Genomic DNA, 22,483 nt, shown 5'->3' with positions numbered 1-22,483 from the left:
TATTCATGTGAGGCAGACTCACGGAACTCCTGTGTGTGAGGTTAGGCTCTAAAACTGGAATGAGGGCTGAAGAACATTTTAGGGTCTGGGGAAATTGGGAAAGACTCGGAACATAGGGTCTTTGAGGGAAGGTTCTAGGAGACAGAATTTGGGCAAAAGAGAAGAAAATATGTGAATAGCAAACAGGAGAGTACTCAAATAAAGTAGTGTCCATGGCAGAAGAGGCTATTTGGTTAGATCTTAATGATAAACTTTCTGCTGGGTGTGCTGGGGCAAGCCTGTAATCCCAGTGACTTGGTAGACTGGGGCAGGAGGATTACAAGTTTAAGGCCAGCCTCAACAACGTAGGGAGGCTCTGTCTCAAAATAAAAAATAAAAAAGGGCTAGTGATGTAGCTCAGTAGAAAAAGCACCCCTGGGTTCAATAGCCAGTACAAAAAGAATAAACTTTCTGACTGGTGAAACTTGTTAAACTCCAAAATTGAACAGCCCCAACCTACAGAGCTCTGGAGGCTATGGTAAATTCCCTTGGTACAAGGCCAGGGTCCTCATATAATGGATATTTATAGATACAGATGTTGAACAGCAGTCTCTCCTGATACCATAAACCTGATCTTCCAAGAAGTTGGCAGAGAAATGAAACCATTCAGCAGGAATCAGGCACCTCTGATGGCCATAGCATCTTGAGTTTGACCTATTTACCAAAAGAGCAGCACATTCTGTTTAGAAGCAGCACCTATTCCCCGGATGGGGTGAACTCCATGAATGGGCGCAATGAGAAATGATAATTTGAGGGTCCTAAAAAACAGAAAAAATAAATCTTTCCCTCGGCCTTGTCACCAGGTATGGGAAATTTCAGCAAGGTGGTGATAGAGGCAGGGAGATACCTAGAGAACACATCTAAAAATGAACAAAGATACGGTAATTATAAGAATGGAAGCTGTTTACAGGGAGAGGAAACTGGTTCGTATAATTAGATGGATCAAAAAATTACCTTGTCTTTATGTTATACCTTCCTGTAAAGGAGATATAAGATCTTTTCTTGCCGGATAAAGACAAAGTCCCTTCTTTTTAGAGAAGAATACCATCAAATTACAAAGGGGCCAAAGTCACACTTTCAATTACTGGCAAAGTCAGGACAAATCCCCACGCCTTTTCCTTTGTCAAGAATGTATAAAGGCATCCTTCCACTAATAGGAAACATTTATTCCTGCCTTGGCTTCTGTTTTAGCTGCTCATCTTTCTCTCTCCCATCCTGCAGCTGGGATGAAAGCAGCTCCATCAGCAGTGGGCTCAGTGATGCCTCCGACAACCTCAGCTCAGAAGAGTTCAATGCCAGCTCCTCACTCAACTCCCTCCCATCTACTCCCACTGCCTCCCGCAGGAACTCTACAATAGTGGTATGTGGGTTTGCAAACACCTGGGCCACCATCTCGTGATGAGCCCAACTGGGCAGTGCCTGGGTTTGCACGCCCAGTCACACCCACTTCATGGAAGTGGTTCCCATTGACCAAGTTCTTGTAGAGCTGGCCAAAAAACAAAACAAAACAAAACAAAAGTAAGTCTTCCTAGCAGTCCCCTAAAACATTAGACGTTGTCACAGTGCCTATATTTTGGGCTCACATGTGTCTAGAGTGAAACATGTAAGAGCTATTCCAAGCTTGCTAGGCTTGGTGGTGCACACCTGTAATCTTAGCAACTGAGGCAGGAGGATCTCAAGTTCAAGGCCAGTCTCAGCAACTTAGCAAAACCCTGTCTCAAAATCAAACAAACAAACAAAAAATTAAGGGCTTGGGATATAGCTCAGTGGTAGAACACCCTTGGAGTCAATCCCCAGTGCTAAAACAGGAAAGAAAAAAAATTTAGCTAATCCAAGTGGAAAAGAAAAAGATTCCCAGAGATAGATCTGATATCCTCTCTCCAGACCCTAAGGATACAGTAGGAGCCCTGGGTTGCCTAGGCACTCTGGGAAGAGCAGGGCCACCTAATAACCAAATAAATCCCCTCAGCTAACCATTCCCCAACCCCATGGGAATGTCTCCTCTTCTCTTCTTTAGCTGCGCACAGACTCAGAGAAGCGCTCTCTGGCAGAAAGTGGGCTGAGTTGGTTTAGTGAATCAGAAGAGAAGGCCCCCAAAAAGCTGGAGTACGACAGCGGTAGCCTAAAGATGGAACCTGGGACTTCTAAGTGGCGGAGAGAACGGCCTGAGAGCTGTGATGATTCTTCCAAGGGCGGAGAACTCAAAAAACCCATCAGTCTGGGACATCCTGGTTCCTTGAAGAAGGGCAAGACCCCACCAGTGGCTGTCACTTCCCCCATCACTCATACAGCCCAGAGTGCCCTCAAAGTTGCAGGTAAGTCTGGAATAAAGGAAGGGAAAGAGTGAGGATCTGTTTCTTTGGTTGTCCCTCTGAATGGTTGGTTGTCCCTCTGAATGGCCATTAACCCATAGAATGATAGCAAACATTTGCATAATGCTTTAACATCCACACATCTGATCTTCCGGACGGTCCTCGGAGTGAGGAGGGGTAGGTATAACTCTCACACAATGAATAAGTAGCAGAGGAGGAACAGTGTGTTATGTTCAGAGACTAGTTTGACCTCCTTCAAACACTTCCCATTTGTTTCTTTCCTCTCCTTTTCCCGCGTAGGGAAAGAAAAAGATTTCTGAGGTCCTGGTCAGTGTCAGCTACTCTCACCTCATTTCCTTCCCTCTCACAGGCAAACCCGAAGGCAAAGCTACAGACAAGGGTAAGCTTGCTGTAAAGAATACCGGGCTGCAGCGCTCCTCTTCTGATGCTGGTCGGGATCGCCTAAGTGATGCTAAGAAGCCCCCCTCGGGCATTGCTCGCCCCTCCACCTCGGGATCCTTTGGCTACAAGAAACCCCCTCCTGCCACAGGCACGGCCACGGTCATGCAGACTGGTGGCTCAGCCACTCTCAGCAAGATCCAGAAGTCCTCAGGCATCCCCGTCAAGCCAGTGAATGGGAGAAAAACTAGCTTAGATGTGTCCAATAGCGCAGAGCCTGGATTCCTGGCTCCCGGAGCCCGTTCCAACATCCAGTACCGCAGCCTGCCCCGGCCAGCCAAGTCCAGTTCCATGAGTGTGACAGGTGGGCGGGGTGGACCTCGCCCTGTGAGCAGCAGCATTGACCCCAGTGTCCTCAGCACCAAGCAAGGAGGCCTTACGCCCACCAGACTGAAGGAGCCTTCCAAGGTTGCCAGTGGGCGGACCACTCCAGCTCCTGTCAATCAGACAGACCGGGAAAAGGAAAAGGCCAAAGCCAAAGCAGTGGCCTTGGACTCAGACAACATCTCCTTAAAGAGCATTGGCTCCCCAGAGAGCACTCCCAAGAACCAAGCAAGCCACCTGCCAGCCACCAAATTAGCAGAGCTACCACCAACCCCTCTCAGGTACCCAAACTGGGTATTTCCTCCTTGTCTATTTGCTCGGTCATTCTTTTGCATATTCTGGTCCTCTTTAGACTAGGAGTGCCATGTCCTGTCCACTTTGATCTCTAGGCCTTTGCATGGGTCTTTTTAAAATCTCCTCTGGCTTCCCCTGTAGGCCAAGTTCTTTTCCCTCTTTCAAAATTGTATTCAGGAGCTGGGCGCCGTTGTGCACCCCTGTAATCCCAGCGACTCTGGAGGCTCAGGCAGGAGGATCTTGAGTTCAAAGCCAGCCTCAGCAACTTAGCAAGGCATTTAGCAACTCAGCAAGACCATGTCTCTAAATAAAATACAAAAAAGGGCTGGGGATATGGCTCAATGTTTAAGCACCCCTGGGTTCAATCCCTAGTACAAAAAAAAAAAAACAAGTATTCAAAACTTACTCTTTATTCTATTTTCTTATCAATGCCTAACCTGTTTTCACAACACTTGTACAGGTGGTCTTTCAATGTTAATTTGCACACATATACCCATTTGCATATAACTTCACCTGTGTTTCCCATGGGCATGTATTGCCCCCCTATTAAGACTGCAGGTGCCTTCAGTCAGGTGTCGGATTTCCTTCCAACTGGTTGCTCAACAGCATTAGAATCAGCTGCTGTACTTAGCGAATGGCCAGAAAACAAGGAAACTAAAGAATGATTGCCTCTTGCTCTGTAATTCTGTTATCTTAAATATTTTATTTTATCTTCACTTCTCTCAGGGCCACAGCTAAGAGCTTTGTCAAGCCTCCTTCACTAGCCAATCTAGACAAGGTCAACTCCAACAGTCTGGATCTACCATCGTCCAGTGACAGCCACACTCCAAAGGTCCCAGATCTGCATGCTACAAGCTCAGCAACTGGGGGCCCTCTCCCTTCTTGCTTCACCCCCAGTCCAGCACCCATCCTCAATATTAACTCAGCCAGCTTCTCCCAGGGCCTAGAGCTGATGAGTGGTTTCAGTGTCCCAAAGGAGACCCGCATGTACCCCAAACTCTCAAGCCTGCACAGGAGCATGGAGTCCCTTCAGATGCCAATGAGCCTGCCCAGTGCCTTTCCCAGCAGTTCCCCCATCCCCACCCCTCCTGCGGCCCCTGCTGCCCCCACAGAGGAAGAGACCGAAGAGCTGACCTGGAGTGGAAGCCCCAGAGCTGGACAAGTGGACAGGTAGGTGGGTGGAGACGGAGCTGAGACTGAGCCCAGACCACTGGCAATACCATCCTATATTTGTTTGCCTCTGTGACTTTCAAAACTTTTTCACATATTTTAAGTGATTTTACATGCTTCAAACAACTCCATGAGATAGGTAGGATGCTTTTTTTTTTTTTCCTCATCTCATGAATGGAAAAACTGGTGCGCAGAAAGTTAAGTGACTTAGCCAAGATCTCATAATTGGTTAGACCCGTTCTCCGGAGCTTTTGCTTCCTAATCCACAATCATTCCTAATATATCACGTCCTTCTTTTTACCCGCAGTATCTTTTAAATAGCCAACCATACCCTAATTCCTAATTGGAGAAAAACATTCAACATTTCAGGTAAATTTCCCAAGTTTGCACCAAGAACTTGGCTGAGACTGTCTTCTTATTTTGTTTATAGAGGTAGTTTGATGCTCCGTGTCCTGAGTCTGCAGACCTCACCTCAAGCCTATGGTCCCACACTCTAGTTTCTAAGGCGGACTCACATACTTCTCTTTTTTTATCTCCACAGTAATCAGCGGGATCGGAATACCCTTCCCAAGAAAGGACTCAGGTAACCCTTAATTACAGCTTTTCCTCCCTATACTTGGTGCTCCTAGTATATATAAAAAATCCATATTTGACCTGTCCCAGGCCCTCTGCATGAATTTGGCCCTTTTATCCAAATCATTTGTATGTGGTCCCATATATGTGCCATCCAGCACCTGCTCACCATCATGTGAGTCAGCGTCTACAGCAGGTGGTCTTTGGTGATGGGGAGAAGGAGTTTGCATGGGAATCACATGTTCCTCTGTCTCCCTTATAATATCCCAGGGCTCCCCGAACTTCCTTTCTATAATTTTGCTTTCCTGCTCTGTGCCTCTGGGGCCACTTGGTTGGGCAAAGGGCAGGACATCTTTGGTCCTCTGCTGTTGTCACAGCACTGAGTTGTTCATTTGGATGGGGACTCCTGTGACCTGAGAGCCAACACATAGAATCATGGGGCTCTGCCCTGAGCTATAGGGGTGAAGTTCTAGTGCCTTCTCTGTCCTATCTGACTCTATTTCAGGAGCTCTGTGTAGAGTACCTGCTAGTGTTCTAACATCAGCTGAGGGGCGGGGGGAGGACGCTGAGTCACTTCCTTTTGCTCCCTCCTGGCAGCCCTGGATGCTCCCCTTTTCCTTGACCAACTTTCAGATCTCCTGGCTCCTAGCTCCCAGATATAGGTATTCTGGGAGATATTCCCCTAGATATTACCCACACCGACTATGCGTCTAGTATCACTTTGTGGTTGCTGAGTCTAAGTCCTTCTACTGCCTTCTACAGGTACCAGCTCCAGTCCCAGGAGGAGACCAAGGAGAGGCGGCATTCCCATACCATTGGTGGGCTGCCTGAATCCGATGACCAGTCAGAGCTGCCTTCTCCCCCTGCTCTCTCCATGTCCCTGAGTGCAAAAGGCCAGCTTACCAACATAGGTCAGTGTTTGCGGTCGCTCACTGTGGCATGGGATGAAGCAGGGGGTCACCCGGTAGGGTGAGGCAAGGCAGCTGGACTTGAGGTTTCATCTAGTATTCGACTCATGCTACATTGGTGGTTTCATGGTGCCTCAGTTTATCCACTCAAAATAAGATGGAAGGTGAAGTGTGCAAATCCTCAACTGAAAAGTTGCCCCTGGGCACAAGTTGTAGGGTCCTGTTAGTATCAGAGAGTCAGAACTATGGCATGGAAAAGCCATAAGCCAAAGCCCAGGAATCAAACCAGTGCAGTGCCAGGCATGTAGATCAGCCAGAAAGGATCTGTAACACCCAGGGCTGCCAGGGCCAGCCGCTGCAAGGGCAGTACTAAAATGTGAGGCTGGAGGGGAGGAAGAGGGAAAAGTAGTGGATGGAGGAGAGTGGAATCTGCATCCAAACCCAGAAAAATTCAGATTCCCCAGCTGCCTGGCTGAGGGCAAGCCCTCCTCGCCCTGAAGGCAGAGCTGACTAAAACATATCCTGGACACACCCTTTCTAGATCCTGAGAAGCAAGGAAAGCTGAGATAGAAGGAAGTGGCCGGATGACTCAGAAAGCAGGGAGGGGAAGAAGCCTGGGGTGGCGAGGGCCCGGCCCAGCCCTGGTTCTTAGAAGACTGGGCCAGGCTTGGCCTACTAGGAACCCTTTCAAACAGTGCCCGGGATGGGCCTGTTGTTTGCTTGCTGTCTCTCTCTAAACCCATGTCTTCTTTCAGCTGAGTGAAGGGAAGGAGTTAATGTAAGACAAGGACCTGTGACTTGCCATACAGTGACGGTGGGGAATTTGAGGAAAGACTAGGAATTGGGATCATGTTTGCCTTAAGGGTCTTCTGGCCTCTGAAGGGCTCTTAAAGGAGGATGGGGCCAGCTTGTTTTCCATGTCCGTTGAGGATAAAACAAGAGGAAAGGTGTTCCTGCTGCAGAATGAGGGCCTGGGCTAAGTAGGACTCGCCTTATGGATTCAAAAGCGCCAAGAGAGAGGCATGAGATCTGCACAGGTCTTTACAGACAGGCGCACTATCCACCGGCCTGTGGAGGGAGTTCCATGAAGGTGTGAACCCCAAAAGGCTGTAGTCCCAGCAAGGGGCAAATGGATGGGGTCAGGTTCTGCAGGTGAGCAGGAGCCAGCAGATTATTCAAAGCAAGTTCAAACCTCAAAGCAGATTCCAAGCCCTACTGACACATCCACCTGCTCTGTCTGTCCGACATGAAAGCCAGCCAGTGCTGGGCAGAGGTGGCCCTAATTTTTGATGCCTTAGAACTGACTTAGAGTGACACTGCTTTGTTGAGAGACATGTCCTTCCTTAATGCTGAGCCCATTGGATCCGCAGCCTGACCCCCGCATCACTTGGATCTGAGTCGTGGTGTGAATTCTCGGTCCTTCCAGGTTGTGTTGTAGAGGACGAAACATCCCATTTTCATGGTCACATCCCAGCGATGTGAAGGTTTCCAATAAGCTGCCAGGCCCCTTCAAAAGCAATGACGCCGAGGCAGGCAGGCTTGAAGGAATATCCATTTTATTCCAGACAGCAGGGTCCTTCTCCATTAGGGCTCGCCCTCTGCACACGCCCCCGGCCCACCTGCCCCCTCCTCTCCCACCCTCTCCCCGTTGCCTCTCATGCTCCTGGTGCTCCATCCCCCAAGGGACAAGAGAGCTGATGACCCTGCCTCTTCTCCTGCCTCCCCCTCCCTCTCCTGTCCCCCTTCCCTCTGTCCTTCCAGTGAGTCCCACGGCGGCCACCACGCCAAGAATCACCCGCTCCAACAGCATCCCCACCCACGAAGCGGCCTTCGAGCTGTACAGCGGCTCCCAAATGGGGAGCACCCTGTCCCTGGCCGAGAGACCCAAGGGAATGATTCGGTCAGGATCCTTCCGAGACCCCACGGATGATGGTGAGACTTCATGCCAGCGCGGTTCACGCTCATTCCAGCTCTGCTGGGTCCCCTCACCCACCACCACCTCCACTGCCACCACTGCCACCACCACACACACGTATATGATCCACAGGACATCGACTTGGGCCATTTCAGTTCTTTCTTCCCATACCTTTGAAGGGTCTGGGGGCCCAGAAACCCTGGGTGGCACCATCTAGCACTGGGACTTTGGGATGGAGCTACTCTCTTGAGGGTCGGGGGAGGAAAATCAAGAGTGGAAAGGGTTAAGGCTATCTCTCAGGGTGCTCTGAAAACCAGAGCTTCCGTCCTCCTCATTCTGCTAGTGGTCTTTCCTCCTCACAGTCTCTCGGAGTATTAGAAAAGACACAGGGATACAATGGTAGCTCTTAAAACGCTTACAAGGAATTAGACATCTCATTCCTGATTTCAGAATATTCCAGAGATTAGCTGCGGGGAGGGGAAGGGGCACCTGGTGGATGACGGTGATCTGGGTGTTAAGGTGGACCAGAGGCTGGAGCCGGGGCCTTGTGTACGTTGGACCCCCATTGCTCTTGGGGTGCTTAGGTCACAGGGGATTGCTTGCAGATATGCTTTGGTTCTCACAGCAGGCTCTATTGAATAATCAGGACCAGTGTCCCACCTAAATATCTGTTTCATCTGAGTGTCACCCAGGCTCCCCCAGTGTCCCCCCGTGATAAGAAGAGGAGGCACAGGCCGAATTGCAGAATCTGTTCTGAGCAGCTCTGATGGGAAACACCCCCCTTCTGCAGCTAAAGCTCTTTCCTGGCTGGGAAGAAGAGATAACGACAACCCACAGGAATCTCATTTCCTTCTCTCTGAAACCCTGCGCCCCTTGCAGCAGGCTGAGCAAGGGACCACCATGGCTGGGTTGCAGAGAAGGTAGATGAGAGAGGACGCCATCTCTACTCAGGACTGTGTCTCCCTGGACACCTGCCTACCTTGGGCTCTTGGGATGCCGACTGAGTTTCCTGCTCTGTTCCTTCCGTCTGCTCCAGATGCCCTCCAGAATCAGTATCCACCCTCCTGTCTTAGGGCTCTTCCCAGAAACCCCTGTTCCTGGAACCCCCTGTTAACCCCTCATGTTCTCTTTCTCTTTCAGTTCACGGCTCGGTGCTGTCCCTGGCCTCCAGTGCCTCCTCCACATACTCCTCAGTAAGAGCAATAACTTTCCTTCCTCGCTCACTGCTGTCCCTACCAGCCCATGCTTCCTGAAAGCTCCTTCAGTTGGGCCACTGTGGGGAGCAGCGGGGAGCACTACTATCTCTTCATTACCCCTGATGGATCTTGGGTGGGGATGGGGAAATGTGCCTACAGCTTGGAGCTCTCACCTGGGCACCTCAGGTCCTCACCTTTGATGCTTTCTGTTCCCCTTGAAGACTCTCCTTGTTATAGAGCCCTTTTCTCCCCCTGAAAAAATGGAAAACATTTATAGCAAGGCAAGCTGGGTAGGTTTCATTAGGCTCTAAGACCCCCAACAATGTATAGAATTGACCAAATGTTTCTTGTGGGGCATCTCCCAGAGCATTTGGCTTTTCGGTGTTCTTTGATTCTCTGTTTTGTTGTGTCCCTATTTCTTCACTCCTCAGGTTGCTAAGCAGAAAGGGTTACCTTTCAGCACGACCAAAATTTCGTTTCCTAACCTTCTCAGCAGTGACAAAGTTGGCTGGAGTTGACTGCCCGAGAAGTCTTTTATTTAAACCCTAGCATAGATCTGAGCTGAGACCTCAGGAGCCAGGGCCAAGGAACAAGAGATCCCACCTCTTTGAACCTCTGAATCCCGCTTCTTCAAGTCTTTGCCCTGCCACTCACTGGGGCCTGGCTTCTTCACCCCTGTAGTAACACCTGCTCTCTCTCTTTCTCTCCCTCTGTGCTCCCTTCTTCAGGCTGAGGAGAGGATGCAGTCTGAGGTAGGGTACAAAGCCTTGGTCTCTGCTTGTTAACACCACTGCGCTCATTTTCCTTCCAAGTACCCTGTTTCTTCTGCCACCAGTAGTTTGTGTTTTCTCTTCTTTCACAGCAAATCCGGAAGCTTCGTAGAGAACTGGAATCATCCCAGGAAAAAGTGGCCACCCTGACATCTCAGCTTTCTGCCAATGTGAGTGCCTGGAATAGGGAAAGACCTGGGCAGTTATTTTGGCCAAAGTTAGATAAGATCAACCAAGGGAGGAAAATTAGCTGAGAAGCGTGCCCTGGGCTAGACTGCAGGGAGGGGTGTTCCCACAACCCTACAGTGGAGAACCTGAGGATTGTCCTTCACCTTCTTTAAGTCTGTTTTTATAAAAATTTATTTTTCCCCCACCCTAATGAGTAGGTGTGGATACACTGGTGTCTGGTAGACTTTTATCTTTCTCTTGGAGAAAGATAAGAGGAGTACCAGTGGTCCTGCAGGGGATGGAAACAATCTCGCCATTAGCCATGAACTAATGTTATGAATTATAATTATGGAGCCCCGAGAATCCTTCCCTGGATGTGTTCATGTGTTTGTTCATGCCACGTAACTGGGCAGGCATAGAACTGGTCATTAGAATTCAGTCTGGGGACCACCACACTATTCGAAGCCTAATTCTAGGCAGAATTTGGGGGGGGGGGGCGGGGGGAGGGCTCAGTGCACAGATCAGACCCAAAGCTTTGCGCGCACACTGGACTCGTGCTCCACCTCTGAGCTATTTCCCTAGCCTCTCATTCCCATTATCCTTCACTCACATCTGCCCTGCTAGCAATCTCCTTGGCAGTTTGAGCTTTTAGTTGGCAATAGTATTCTTTGTTTCTGCTCTCAGTACACCCACTTATAGTGAGTTTCTTCCTTGTAGGCCTTAGTTTTTCTACTCTGTGAGATGGGGAGAAAAGACGCCACTTCATCTAACTAGGTTGTTGTAGTTCCTCCCCTGTGACCACGTTGCAAACAGAGAACATAAGAGCCATTTTCCCCCAAAGCTATAAACAACAGCTGAGCCGGATCTGCAGGAGCGTTCCAAGTGTTTGCACAAAAGTAACCATGTCTGCAATTTCCGCAGTAGTTTCTGGTTTTCTCTCTTCCCATCCTCTCTGGGGAACCCAGCTGTTGGGCCTAGGTCTGTTCTTTGGAATCAGGTAGGATCTTCACCAAGATTTTCCATGTTTCCAAATTATTGCAATAGCATAGCTCCCTCACCACATTGGTTATTGTCTTTATTCTTTTCCCAAATCCCCAGTTTATAAGTTGCACACTTACCAGTTTGTTTGAAGCTCATATCAAGCACTTTTTCCCACTCTTGAGGACCCAAAAGAATTATGACAGACAAAGCCAGACATGATAGTGAATGCCCGTAATCCCAATGACTCAGAAGGCTGAGGCAGGATGATTGCAAGTTCAAGTCCAGTCTGGCAATCAAGCGAGACCCTGTCTCAAAAAAAAAAAAAAAAAAAGAATCATAACACAATCATGAACCAACTTTTCTCTCCTACATGCCACACCCATCAAGGCCAGTGGCCTGGGTCACATCCTGCACACCCCAGGAAATTCATGTCTGGGAGATGCTGGGGGAGAGGCACCTGGGAGGCAGAGAACATTATGTCTCATTCATTTATACTGCAGTCTGTCAGCCATCGTGTTGTCAAGACTGGGCTATAGCCAAGAAAATGAATTTAGAGGGTGATTTTTCTTAGAACAGGAAGTTCCATTTGGCTAAAAGAGAGAACAATCTAAACACCCAGACACGGTGAGTTCTGAATCTTAGATTTTTGCTGAAGCTCAGAGCCCTGCCCTCAAGCAGGAGATGTGATGGCAGGATTCTGGAAAGGTCCCACATCTGGGATGCCCTGATGCTAAATCAGACACTGTCATGTTGAATAGAACTTCCAAGACACTGAAGCTGGAGGACTCCCCCTGAATTGGAAGGAGTGCAGGCTCCCAATGCTAACCTCATGATAGCACCATCGTTTAACCTTGAGCTTCTCAGGCACCTTAGCTCTTGACTGGGATTTAGGGTAGGGGAGGAAATGAAGGACATGGGAGGGAAGGCAAGTCCCCCAGATGAGGAGAGGCCAGCACAGAAAAGCACACAATAGGCCAGGGCTTCTGCAGGGCTCATGAGTAGATTTTCTGGGATCTCAGACATGTGCCAGGATATAGAGAAGCAAATAAGACCTAAGGCCCAGAAGACAGAAGAGGTGGGGGCATTTGCTTAGGTCATGACATACATCAAGCCCAGGCCTTGACAAATTCACTATAGAAGTGGAAGATGAGGCTCAGAAGGGACCAAAGTGATCACCTCCAGTCATGGTCCAGTCATGGTTTCAAGGACACTGAGTGAAAACAGAAGGGAGAATTATAAACCAACAGAAAGCAGTGGGTATCCCAGACATATTAGAGATCTGGGATAAAAGTCCTGCCCAGAATAAGTTCATCACTTCCTGCTAGGGTCACCAGCTGGCTCAGATGCCCTCACTGAAAGCTCTCTCCCCATCCTCCAGAGTTTCCCGGTTTTGTCCCATACCTCCTTCCCTTCCCTTTCCCATACATCTTGCTCCAGCTGGGCAGGGAGAGTTCAAACCATGCTCCACTGTGGCCTGGGCGCCACTCTGCACCTTCCTCAGCTGGCCCTCCTGTATTCTACACTCCTCTTGAAGCAGACCTGACACCTAGTGGCCAGATGGTGTAATGCCCCTGGAAGTTTCTTGCTACTTCCCTCTAGCCCTGCAAAGTGGAGTCAGAAGAAACCAGAAACAAGGCGCAAAATAAGAACAGGTTAAGAAGCAGAGATGAAAGATATGCACCATACAGATTCTCCTGGGAGGTTACCCCTCCCTTGGGGGCCAGACCACTATTTAAACCAAAATAAGACCTACCCCAGAGAATATGACCCTCGTGTCAAGCCTGCCACCCACATGTCACATAGAGCAGAGGAACCATCCCATCCCTGGTAGGCACCAGGTACCAGATCCCTACTCTACCCTCCTGCGGTCCCCAATGTTCAAGAGGCTGGACCTGCCGGAGAATCGCTGTATCTCCATCTTGTCTGCTCAGGGAAGTCAATATTTTTAAATCCTCAAGAATTTTGTTGGCCTTGGTCACCTCTGATACACAGAAAATCAGTTAAAACTGCTTTCCATGTCAGTGTGTCCCTCTACTGGGACTTTGCAATGTAAGATCCCCTGATGTGTTTGTTTCAGGCTAATCTAGTGGCCGCTTTCGAGCAGAGCCTTGTGAGTATGACATCCCGCCTGCGACACCTGGCAGAGACAGCAGAGGAGAAGGTGAGAGGCCTAGGTGGGGAGGCCAGCTTCCCCTCCCCCACAATCACCAGTTTCTACCTCCCTGACCATGGCCCAGCACTCTCCAGCTGCCCCTTGGTACCCTGTCAGCATCTTCCTTGCCCCAATTCCCTGCCCTTTTCTATCATGTCAGGGAGAATTCCAGGGCCTAGCCCATTGCCTGGCTCATTGTAAGTGCTCCTACTAAGCCCAACTAATGACCATTTTCATTCTTTCTTAGGACACTGAGCTGCTGGATTTGCGAGAAACCATAGACTTTCTGAAGAAAAAGAACTCTGAGGCTCAGGCAGTCATTCAGGGAGCCCTGAATGCCTCAGAAACCACACCCAAAGGTAGGGGGTCCAACCACAGATTGAGGGAGAACAGGGAAGGGGGGAAAGAAGATGAATGCAGGTTTTTGTTTTTGTTTTATTTTGCAGTCCTGGAGATGGGACCCAGGGCCTATTGCATGCTAGGCAAGTGCTCTAACACTGAGCTACACCCTGTGTCCAATTGCAGGTTTTTATGTGGGCCCACAATGGTCAGCTCCCATATCAAATTTCTAGGAGAACCAGGCATGATGCTGTACACCTATAATCCCAATTTTGACGAAGGAGGCTGAGGCAGGAGGATTGCAAGTTCAAGGCCATCCTCATCAGCTTAGCAAGATACTGCCTCAAGATAAAAAAATAAAAAGGATTGGGGTTGTAGCTCAGTGGAAAGGTGCCCTTGGCTTCACTCCCCACTCTCCCCGCCCTGCAATTTTTTCTGTACGGTGATGTCCCTTAAGTGCCCTTCAGTGGGGTATCTGTACTAATCAATGAGAAGTGCCAGGGAACTGATCCCCATCCTAGGGGATGGGGGCAAGTAGAGGAAACCTCTAATCTCCATGAGTGCCCTCCTCAACCTTCAATTTCTTGGCTTATTTTTTAATCAGTTTGTTTTATTGCTGAGCTTTTAAAGTTCATATATTCTGGGCACTAGACCCTTAACAGATAATGATTCGCAAATATTTTCCCTCGTTCTGTGTGTTGTCTTTTCACTTTCTTCAAAATATCTTTTGCAGAACAAAGGTTTTCCATTTTGATGAAGTTCGTCTATTTTTTTTTCTTCAGCTATGTGTGCTTTAGGTGTTGTATCTAAGAAACTATTCCCCCATCCACGGGAGAAGGAGGAAACAGGAATAAATCTAAGTGGTCCAAATCCAAGGTCACAAAGATTTATTCCCATGTTTCCCTCTATAAGTTTTTATAATATTAGCTTTTAAATTAGGTCTTTGATCCATTTAGAATAATATTTAATAAAAGATTGATAGATAGAGGGTCCAGCGCCATTCTTTTACATGTGAATATCCAGTTGTCCTAGCAATATTTCTTTAAAAGATTATTATTTTTTCCCTCATTAAATTGTCTTGGTATCTTTAGATAATCAATTGGCCAAAAATTTAAGTGTTAATTTCTGGACTCGGTTCTATTCCATTGATCTTTAATGCCTATCCTTAGCCAGTACTGTACTGTGGGCCCACAAGGGTCAATTACTGTATCAATTACTGTGGCTTTGTAGAAAGTTTTGAAATTAGGAAATGGAAGTTCTCTGACTTAGTGCCTCTTCATTATTGCTTTGGCTACTCTGTGCCTTTTGCATTTCCCTGTGAATTTTAAGATTGGTTTGTCAATCTCTGTTTAAAAAAAAAAAATTGGTGAGATTTTGATAGGGATTGTGTTCAATCTGTGTATCCATTTGGAGAGTATTGCCATTGTAAGAATATCAAAGGGCCATGCACAAGGCTCTGGGTTCCATCCTGAGCAACACACACACACACACACACACACACACACATACACACACACACACACAGAATGTCAAATCTTTCCATCCGTGAACTTGGCGTGCCTTCCCACTTATTTAGTTTTCCAGTTCTTTCAGTGATATTTTGCAGTTTTATTGTAAAAGTCTTGTATTTCTTTTGTTAAACTTATTTTTATGCTGTTATAGGATTGTTTTCTTAATTTTCTTTTTGGGTTATTCATGACTAGTGCATAGGAATACAACTAATTTTTTTATAATGTATTGATCTTATATCCTACAAACTTGCTGAGCTCGTTTGTTAGCTCAATATTTACAACCTTTTCTCTCTCTTTTTTAAAAAATATTTCTTTTAGTCATAGTTGGACACAATACCTTTATTTATTTGTTTTTATGTGGTGCTGAGGATTGAACCCAGTGCCTCACACATGCTAGGCAAGCGCTCTACCACTGAGCCACAACTCCAGCCCCATAATCTCTTCTTAATGTGTGTTTCTACCAATATTATTCTCCTGAGTAACAGACCTCTGTTTCCAACCATTTTTGGACGTTTCCATTTAGTTGACTTCATAGGTTTTCTCTAACTTAACATTTCCAGAATTAGAAGTCATCCCCTCCACCCCACTTGTAAGTACACAAGCCAACTCTTTCCCCCCCCCCTACAGTTCTGGCCACCCCACGTCTTATCATCTGCCTGGTCACCCAAGCCTCAAATGGGGAATCATGCTTGACTCCTCAAAACTTCCCTCTGTACAGCAAGTTAGTTCTAACTCCCCCGTGTAGATCTCAATTGTATTCTTCCTCTGTATTGTCACTCTCCTAGCTCCAATTTTCATTCTTATTCTCCTTGGTCATTGCAGTAATTCCCTAACTGTTCTTTTTTTGGTCTGGGCCTTCCTTTACACTACCCTAAGAGTAATTCAGTTAAGACCAGAACACATTTATTTGAATATGAACTAGATATTAGGCGAAAAGAAATATTGTTAATTTTCTTTGGTGTGATAAAGAAATTGTGGGGGAATGTCTTATTCTTAGAAGATGTGTCCTGAAGCCAGGCATAGTGATGCTCACCTGTAATCACAGTAGTTTGGGAGTCTGGCCAGTTTGAGGCCAGCCTCACCAACTTATTGAGGCCCTATCTCAAAATAAAAAATAAAAAGGGCTAGGGATGTGGCTCAGTGGTTAAGCACCCAGGGATTCACTCCCTGGAAAAAAAGAAGATGCATTCTGAAGAATTTGTGGTTAAATATCATGTTGTCAGCAACTTATTTTCAAATTGTTCAAGAGTGGGTTGGGGGGGCAAATAAAATAAAATATAACATTTGTTGAAGTGGGTGGAGGGCATATGGGTGTCCATTGTACTATGTTTTGAGTTTTTTCTCTTTGTTTGGAATATTTTAAAGAACCAAGTTAAAAGGAGGAAAGAATAGCTGGGTACAGTGATGCACTCCTACAATCCCAGTGACTCTGGAGGCTGAGGCAAGAGGATCATAGATTTAAGACCAGCAGCCTCAGCAATTTAGCAAGGCCCCAAGCAATTTAGTAAGACCCTGTCTCAAAATAAAAAAGGACTGGGAATGTAACTCAGTAGAACTCTATGCTAAAGGTTTGGAATGCATCTCCCCAGGTTTTTTTTTTTGTTGTTGTTGTTTTTGTTTTTTTGGTATTAGGGATTGAACCAAAGGATGCTGTGCCACTGAGCCACATCCCAAATCCTTTTTTATTTTTCAATTCTGAGACAGGTTCTAATTTGTTTAGGGCCTCAAAAAGTTGCTGAGGCTGGCCTTGAACTTGCAATCCTTCTGCTTTAGCTTCCCAGGTCTGAGATTCTAGGCATGCACCACCATAGCTGGCTCACCTCTTGATTTTAAATAAAGTTTTAGTGACACACAGTCACAATCATTAATTTACATATCATCTACAACTGTTTTAAAGCCACAGCAGCAGAATTGAGTAGTGGAGACAGATCCCATGGCCACAAAGCCTAAGATATTTACTGTATGGCCCTTTGCAATAAAAGTTTGCCAGCCGCAATGGTGAAATAAAAAATAAATAATAATAAATTTTGAGAACTTTTACCTTTAGTGTTTTTTTATATATATTGAAACATGATTGACACTCCATAAATGTTTGTTGAACAAGTAATTTTAAAAATGAACAATGTAACCTGGCACAGTAGCCGCATGCCTTTAATCCCAGAGGCTCAGGAGGTTGAGATAGGAGAATCGCAAGTTCAGAGCCAGCCTCAGCAAAAGCAAGGTGCTAAGCAACTCTCCAAATAAAATACAAAATAGGGCTGGGGATATGGCTCAGTGGTTGGTACCAAAAAAAAAAGAACAATGTGTACCTGAGAGTTAGTTGATTCCCTTCCCCTCTTATCTTCTGTAGCTAGATTTGCCTTAAGTCTCCTATCTTCTCTAAATCTACCTCTGTGATCCTCCTGTTTGTACTTGGCCCCTAGAACTACGGATCAAGAGACAGAACTCCTCAGATAGCATCTCAAGCCTCAACAGCATCACCAGCCATTCCAGCATTGGCAGTGGCAAGGACGCTGATGCGAAAAAGAAGAAGAAAAAGAGTTGGGTAGGTAGAGGTTTGGGGGCGGAACTACATAGAATCATGGTGGACCACCTCCACCTCAGTGTAGGGATCCGATCCTTCCAGGATTAACCAAGAGGTGGCCCTTCTAGTAAAATCCTCAGTCAGATATCCGCTCAGAGCAAGGTCTGCAAAATTGTCCCTCCCTGCCCCCATTCCCTACTTGTCCCAAAGCTCTCCCTGCGATCTTGATACACACCTGCTTTCCTGCAGCTCTCCCTACTTGTTAGGTCAGATGCATTAGACTCCAGAAGGAAGCAGAGAAAATACCCAGAAGGAAATGAATTACCATTTCTTTCCACCAACCCCCCACTACCTTATTCACTATTAAAAAAAAGATTTTTATAAACAAAGCAATTAATTCTAGATGCTTCGGGAGGTCACATCTTCCATTTGAGAGAGGTATTTGTGGAGCTTTTCTCGTTACTTTGAAAGTACTCTCGCTATTCCATATGGCTAGTACAGAGGCAGGGTTTGGTTTTGTTTTTTTAATATGTGTGCATCCTCTTCCCCAATACCCTTAATTGACCTTGGATGACCTTCCTGAGATTCTTTAGTCAGGTCTATACCATTTTTAGCTTCCCCAGCTCACTGTGGAAGGGAAAGCACCCTGGATGGAGGCATCTGTCCTCTGTCCCCTATTCAGGACAAGTAGCCCACAGACCTTTAGGTAGTCCAGATAGGAGCCGGCCGTGTGCAATGAGTGATTAAGTGTTGCTTCTTTTTTTTTTTTCCCCCTTTCAAAATGCTGACTTCAAATCCCTATTTTTTTCCAGGTCTATGAGGTAAGAGACCCGGTTCCTCTCCCCTTATTTTCTCTTTCCCTCTGCCATACCTTCCCTGTTTCCAGAGCAACTCTCTCCCCATGAAAATAAAAATGGCCACTCATAACACTAACCGTAACAACCGCCCTGGAGTTCCCGACTCACTCCACTGCATGGTCCATCCACAGCTGCCCCGTGTGAGGACAGAGGAGCGGTCTGGTCGTGGGTCAAATGGGAAAGTCAGACAAAATCCAAATCTGTTCCCTACTGCCTTCCCTTGTTACAAAATTGGACTATTCTAAAAAGAAGTCAAGTTGAGCCCACCCTGTTCAGAACATTAGCCATCTAATTTTATTGACTTATTTAGAGACAAGGTCCTGCTAAGTTGTCCAGCCTGGCCTCGGATTTACAGTCCTCCCATCTCAGCCTCCCAAGGAGCTGGGATCACAGGTGTGCACATCACCCAGCAGAGCCTTTTTTGGTTTTGCTCCATTAAACCTAGAAGCCCAAAATAAAAGAATTACTGAATGATGGTTATCATCACATAATTTCCAGAGTTCAATTGGGGTCTAACCTGGAGATTTAGCTCTAGAGTAAGATAATTCAGAGAAGGTGCCAGTCTAGGGTACACTTAAGTCACCTTATAGCCTAAAACCTTCTAAGCATTCACAGAGTTTCCAAAGACATTTCAGGGATTAGAGTATATCTAAGATATATAGAAAGTGAACTCAAAATGCTGGTTCCAATTCAGATATCGAGATTCACTCTAACCCTGTTCCAACTTCATACTAGGTGTTGTGGCAGATATGAAGAATTGGATCCAGTATCTCAGTCATGAAGGAGACTGCAATATTGCTGGAGACACACACACAAAAGTATTGTACATAGAAAATGTGTAACAGTCCAGTGGCCAAAACGCTTATTCAGGCAATAAGTGCTAACACAGCTCAGATGAGAGACTGGGGTCACAGCGGGCAGGCAGACATCGCAGAGGCGGCCAAAGTCAAACTGAGGTGGGGCTGTGGTGGTGAGGAACACGTTGGCATGCTTTGCACATGGACACTGTCTGCTCAGAAGGGAAGCAGGGGGCAAGAAAAAGTCCAGTGCAGCCAAGGCCCTGACTGGGTAAGACAGAGCACAGGTGGGAAGGCCTGATTTTAAATCTGATTCTTTAGGTTAGCCTTTCTTGAAGTGTGTTCCATAGGTCACCTATCCATTGGGACGCTCCTTAAAAAGTGACACTATCATTAAACAAATTTGAGAAGCACTACATCTTCTGCAGGACACATCTGCAGAGGAGAAGCTCTGAGATATCCAGTAAAGAATCTTCTTTCTTCATAATCCATTGTTTCCTGAACTCATTTAACCATGGAACCACATAACACTAAACATCCCCTAATAGTTCTGGCTTTTGGAATACTGAATGACACATAGACCACTGTTCTCACTTAGAATCTTTTTTTTTTTTTTTTTTTTTTTTTTTGTTAGTGGTGGGGGACTGGGGATTGAACCCAGGCATGCTTTACCACTGAGTCACATCTCCCGTGCCTTTTTATTTTTTATTTTGAGACAGGGTCTCCCTAAGTTGATTAGGGCCTCACTAAATTGCTGCACTAGCCTTGAACTTGTGATGCTCCTGCCTTTAAAGTTGCTGAGATTACAGACGTGCACCACCGCACCCTAATCTCACTTGGAATCTCAGATCTTAGATCTTAGATCTCAGAGGGCTTCTGTCCCAGACTGATTGGTTACAGAATTTCTTTCTACAAACACAGAGACACACAGAGCTTCCCTTAAGGCAGTGATGTGGAGAAGAGCTCACTAAATTGAAAATTAGCAAGCTTGAATTCTAGTCCCATGTCTTCCTTCAGTGATGCTGTGTCAAGCAAATCAACTCTGGCCTGATCAGCCTCGGGTCTTTATCTCCTCAGAGAACTAAGCTTTATGGTGCTTTTGAGCCCTGATTGCTCAATGATATTAAGTCCCTGGAACTATCCAGATGTGCATATATACTCTGTCACTCATCCTCACGCAGCCAGATTGGTCATCCTTTATGTCTTGCCTAGTAGAAATCCCAACACCACCCACCAGCCCCATCCTTCACCTAACAGACTTTGTGTCCCGGGAGAGACATTTAGAAAGGATATCCTCAAATTTTCCCTTCATCTTTCTCGCTGTCCCAAAGATCTGGTTTGCCTTTGTCCCCCATAGCCTTCGACCCCTCCTTTACTCTCTGTCTCTTGCTGCCATTCCGTGTCTGTGTCCCTGCGTGTGTGTGCATGCTGTATGGATGCATGTGAATGGGTGTGGGACAGGACCCTGGTTTGCATCTTCAGCTCACATCCCTAACACCCAAGCTCGTCAACACCGAGATTAAACAAGCTATGGTCTGATTGTAATGCCCCCAGTACCTAAGTACGTGCTGGGAAATAACCCTTATCCTAGGACTGCAAAATAGCAAAAAAAAAAAAAAAGTGCTTATGTCTGGTTGTTTTAACCATTCTGTGATATGCTGGGCACAAAAGTACTGAATGAAATTTAGTATACCACTGCCTTTTCTCCGTCTCCACAGAATCATGTTGTCAGTTTCTGATTGATTTCTAAAGAGATGAACAGGTTCAGGGCCGATAAGCCCAAATCAGAGGTGGCATCCTGAGACCCAAAATGAACTAGACTGTGCCGTAATTGGTCTGCTGGAGAAGGTGGGATTGGATTGTTGAGAGGTATACACCATGTGACTTCTGGGGACATCTCTCCATCCTCATCAGGGGCACAGTTCCCCCCATGGGAGAGAGAGGACTCAGGAAGTTTCCATAACCCATAACAATGGCAAGCTGAAAGATTCCACTCTTTTCCTCTGCCTCAGTTTCTGGCCACTCTTCTGTCCCTGTGCCATGAATCAAAGGAAGCCTCTAGGAACAGGCTTAATTACCACAAGTAAATTCCCTGCCTCCACAGCTCTCTGCCCCAGATGTCCCAAATCAGTCCCCCTCCCACATCCTTAGAGTGGATCCCTGACATCTCTCTTCCTGGATCTGCTCTTTTCTAGCTTCGAAGTTCCTTCAACAAAGCCTTCAGCATAAAAAAGGGACCCAAGTCAGCCTCCTCATACTCTGATATCGAGGAGATTGCCACACCAGACTCCTCGGCCCCCTCGTCACCCAAACTGCAACATGGCTCCACAGAGACAGCTTCGCCCTCCATCAAGTCCTCCAACTCATCCTCTGTGGGCATTGATGTCACCGAGTAAGTGCTCTCACCACCTGCCACTCAGCCTGGCACTGTGTGAACGGGCAGTGAGCCCAGAGACCCTGGACAAACAACGCCTAACTGCGGGCCTCTCTTTGGGCATAGAAGACCACAGAGGGACTCTTCCTCTCCTACTGATTGGGTTCCATGGGCAGGAGGAGACAAGGCTACTAGCCGCGCATGGCCCTACCCCGGTAACTAGTGCTTCCCCAGTAGCCTGGCTGACACATGCTTTCTTACAGGGCCCCTGCTCATTCAGCCCCCCACCCCAGGCTGTTCCACACCAACGAGGAGGAGGAGCCAGAAAAGAAGGAGGTATCCGAGTTGCGCTCGGAGCTGTGGGAAAAAGAGATGAAGCTCACAGACATCCGCTTGGAGGCCCTCAACTCTGCCCACCAGCTGGACCAACTTCGGGAGACCATGCACAACATGCAGGTCAGTGTCTGGGCCGAGGGCTACAGGAATGGGGAAGTCAAGGCCTGAGATCGTCCAACCCTGCCCCCCTTCCCTGTCTGTTCTTGCCGTAGTTGGAGGTGGACCTGCTGAAAGCAGAGAATGACCGGCTGAAGGTAGCCCCTGGCCCCTCCTCAGGCTCCACTCCAGGGCAGGTCCCTGGATCATCTACTCTGTCATCCCCTCGCCGCTCCCTGGGCCTCGCACTCACCCATTCCTTCAGCCCAAGTCTCACAGACACAGGTACCTGCTTGGGAGACGAGCCTGTAAGGGTGGAGAGAAGAACAGGGTTCATTCCACTGTTTCCATTCCGCTTGCTCCATGGCATTTTCCTTGGGCCAGGGAG

The 22,483-nt window shown here is 47.2% G+C and overlaps 1 protein-coding gene across 3 annotated transcripts in view; it reads left to right on the top strand.

The window, feature by feature from the left end:
- The window catches only part of Nav1 (neuron navigator 1), a 249,895-nt gene that overhangs the window by 212,337 nt on the left and 15,075 nt on the right, over positions 1-22,483 (top strand). For 2 of the 3 annotated variants that reach the window (XM_026397163.2, XM_077802995.1), the window contains 15 exons: positions 1,261-1,399; positions 2,057-2,354; positions 2,722-3,415; positions 4,155-4,598; positions 5,140-5,181; positions 5,934-6,082; positions 7,841-8,011; positions 9,135-9,187; positions 10,053-10,130; positions 13,187-13,270; positions 13,509-13,620; positions 17,535-17,656; positions 21,485-21,681; positions 21,927-22,119; positions 22,212-22,380. In XM_026397163.2, coding sequence (XP_026252948.1) covers positions 1,261-1,399; positions 2,057-2,354; positions 2,722-3,415; positions 4,155-4,598; positions 5,140-5,181; positions 5,934-6,082; positions 7,841-8,011; positions 9,135-9,187; positions 10,053-10,130; positions 13,187-13,270; positions 13,509-13,620; positions 17,535-17,656; positions 21,485-21,681; positions 21,927-22,119; positions 22,212-22,380 — 2,945 coding nt within the window. The remainder of the gene's footprint in view (positions 1-1,260; positions 1,400-2,056; positions 2,355-2,721; positions 3,416-4,154; positions 4,599-5,139; positions 5,182-5,933; positions 6,083-7,840; positions 8,012-9,134; positions 9,188-10,052; positions 10,131-13,186; positions 13,271-13,508; positions 13,621-17,534; positions 17,657-21,484; positions 21,682-21,926; positions 22,120-22,211; positions 22,381-22,483) is intronic. The other variant, XM_077802994.1, reaches the window with a different exon arrangement.

This window comes from Urocitellus parryii, chromosome 9 (assembly GCF_045843805.1).
Source record: "Urocitellus parryii isolate mUroPar1 chromosome 9, mUroPar1.hap1, whole genome shotgun sequence".
NCBI lineage: Eukaryota > Metazoa > Chordata > Mammalia > Rodentia > Sciuridae > Urocitellus > Urocitellus parryii.
Note: the sequence above shows the minus strand (reverse complement) of the source record. Positions and strands in the feature narration are given on the sequence as shown.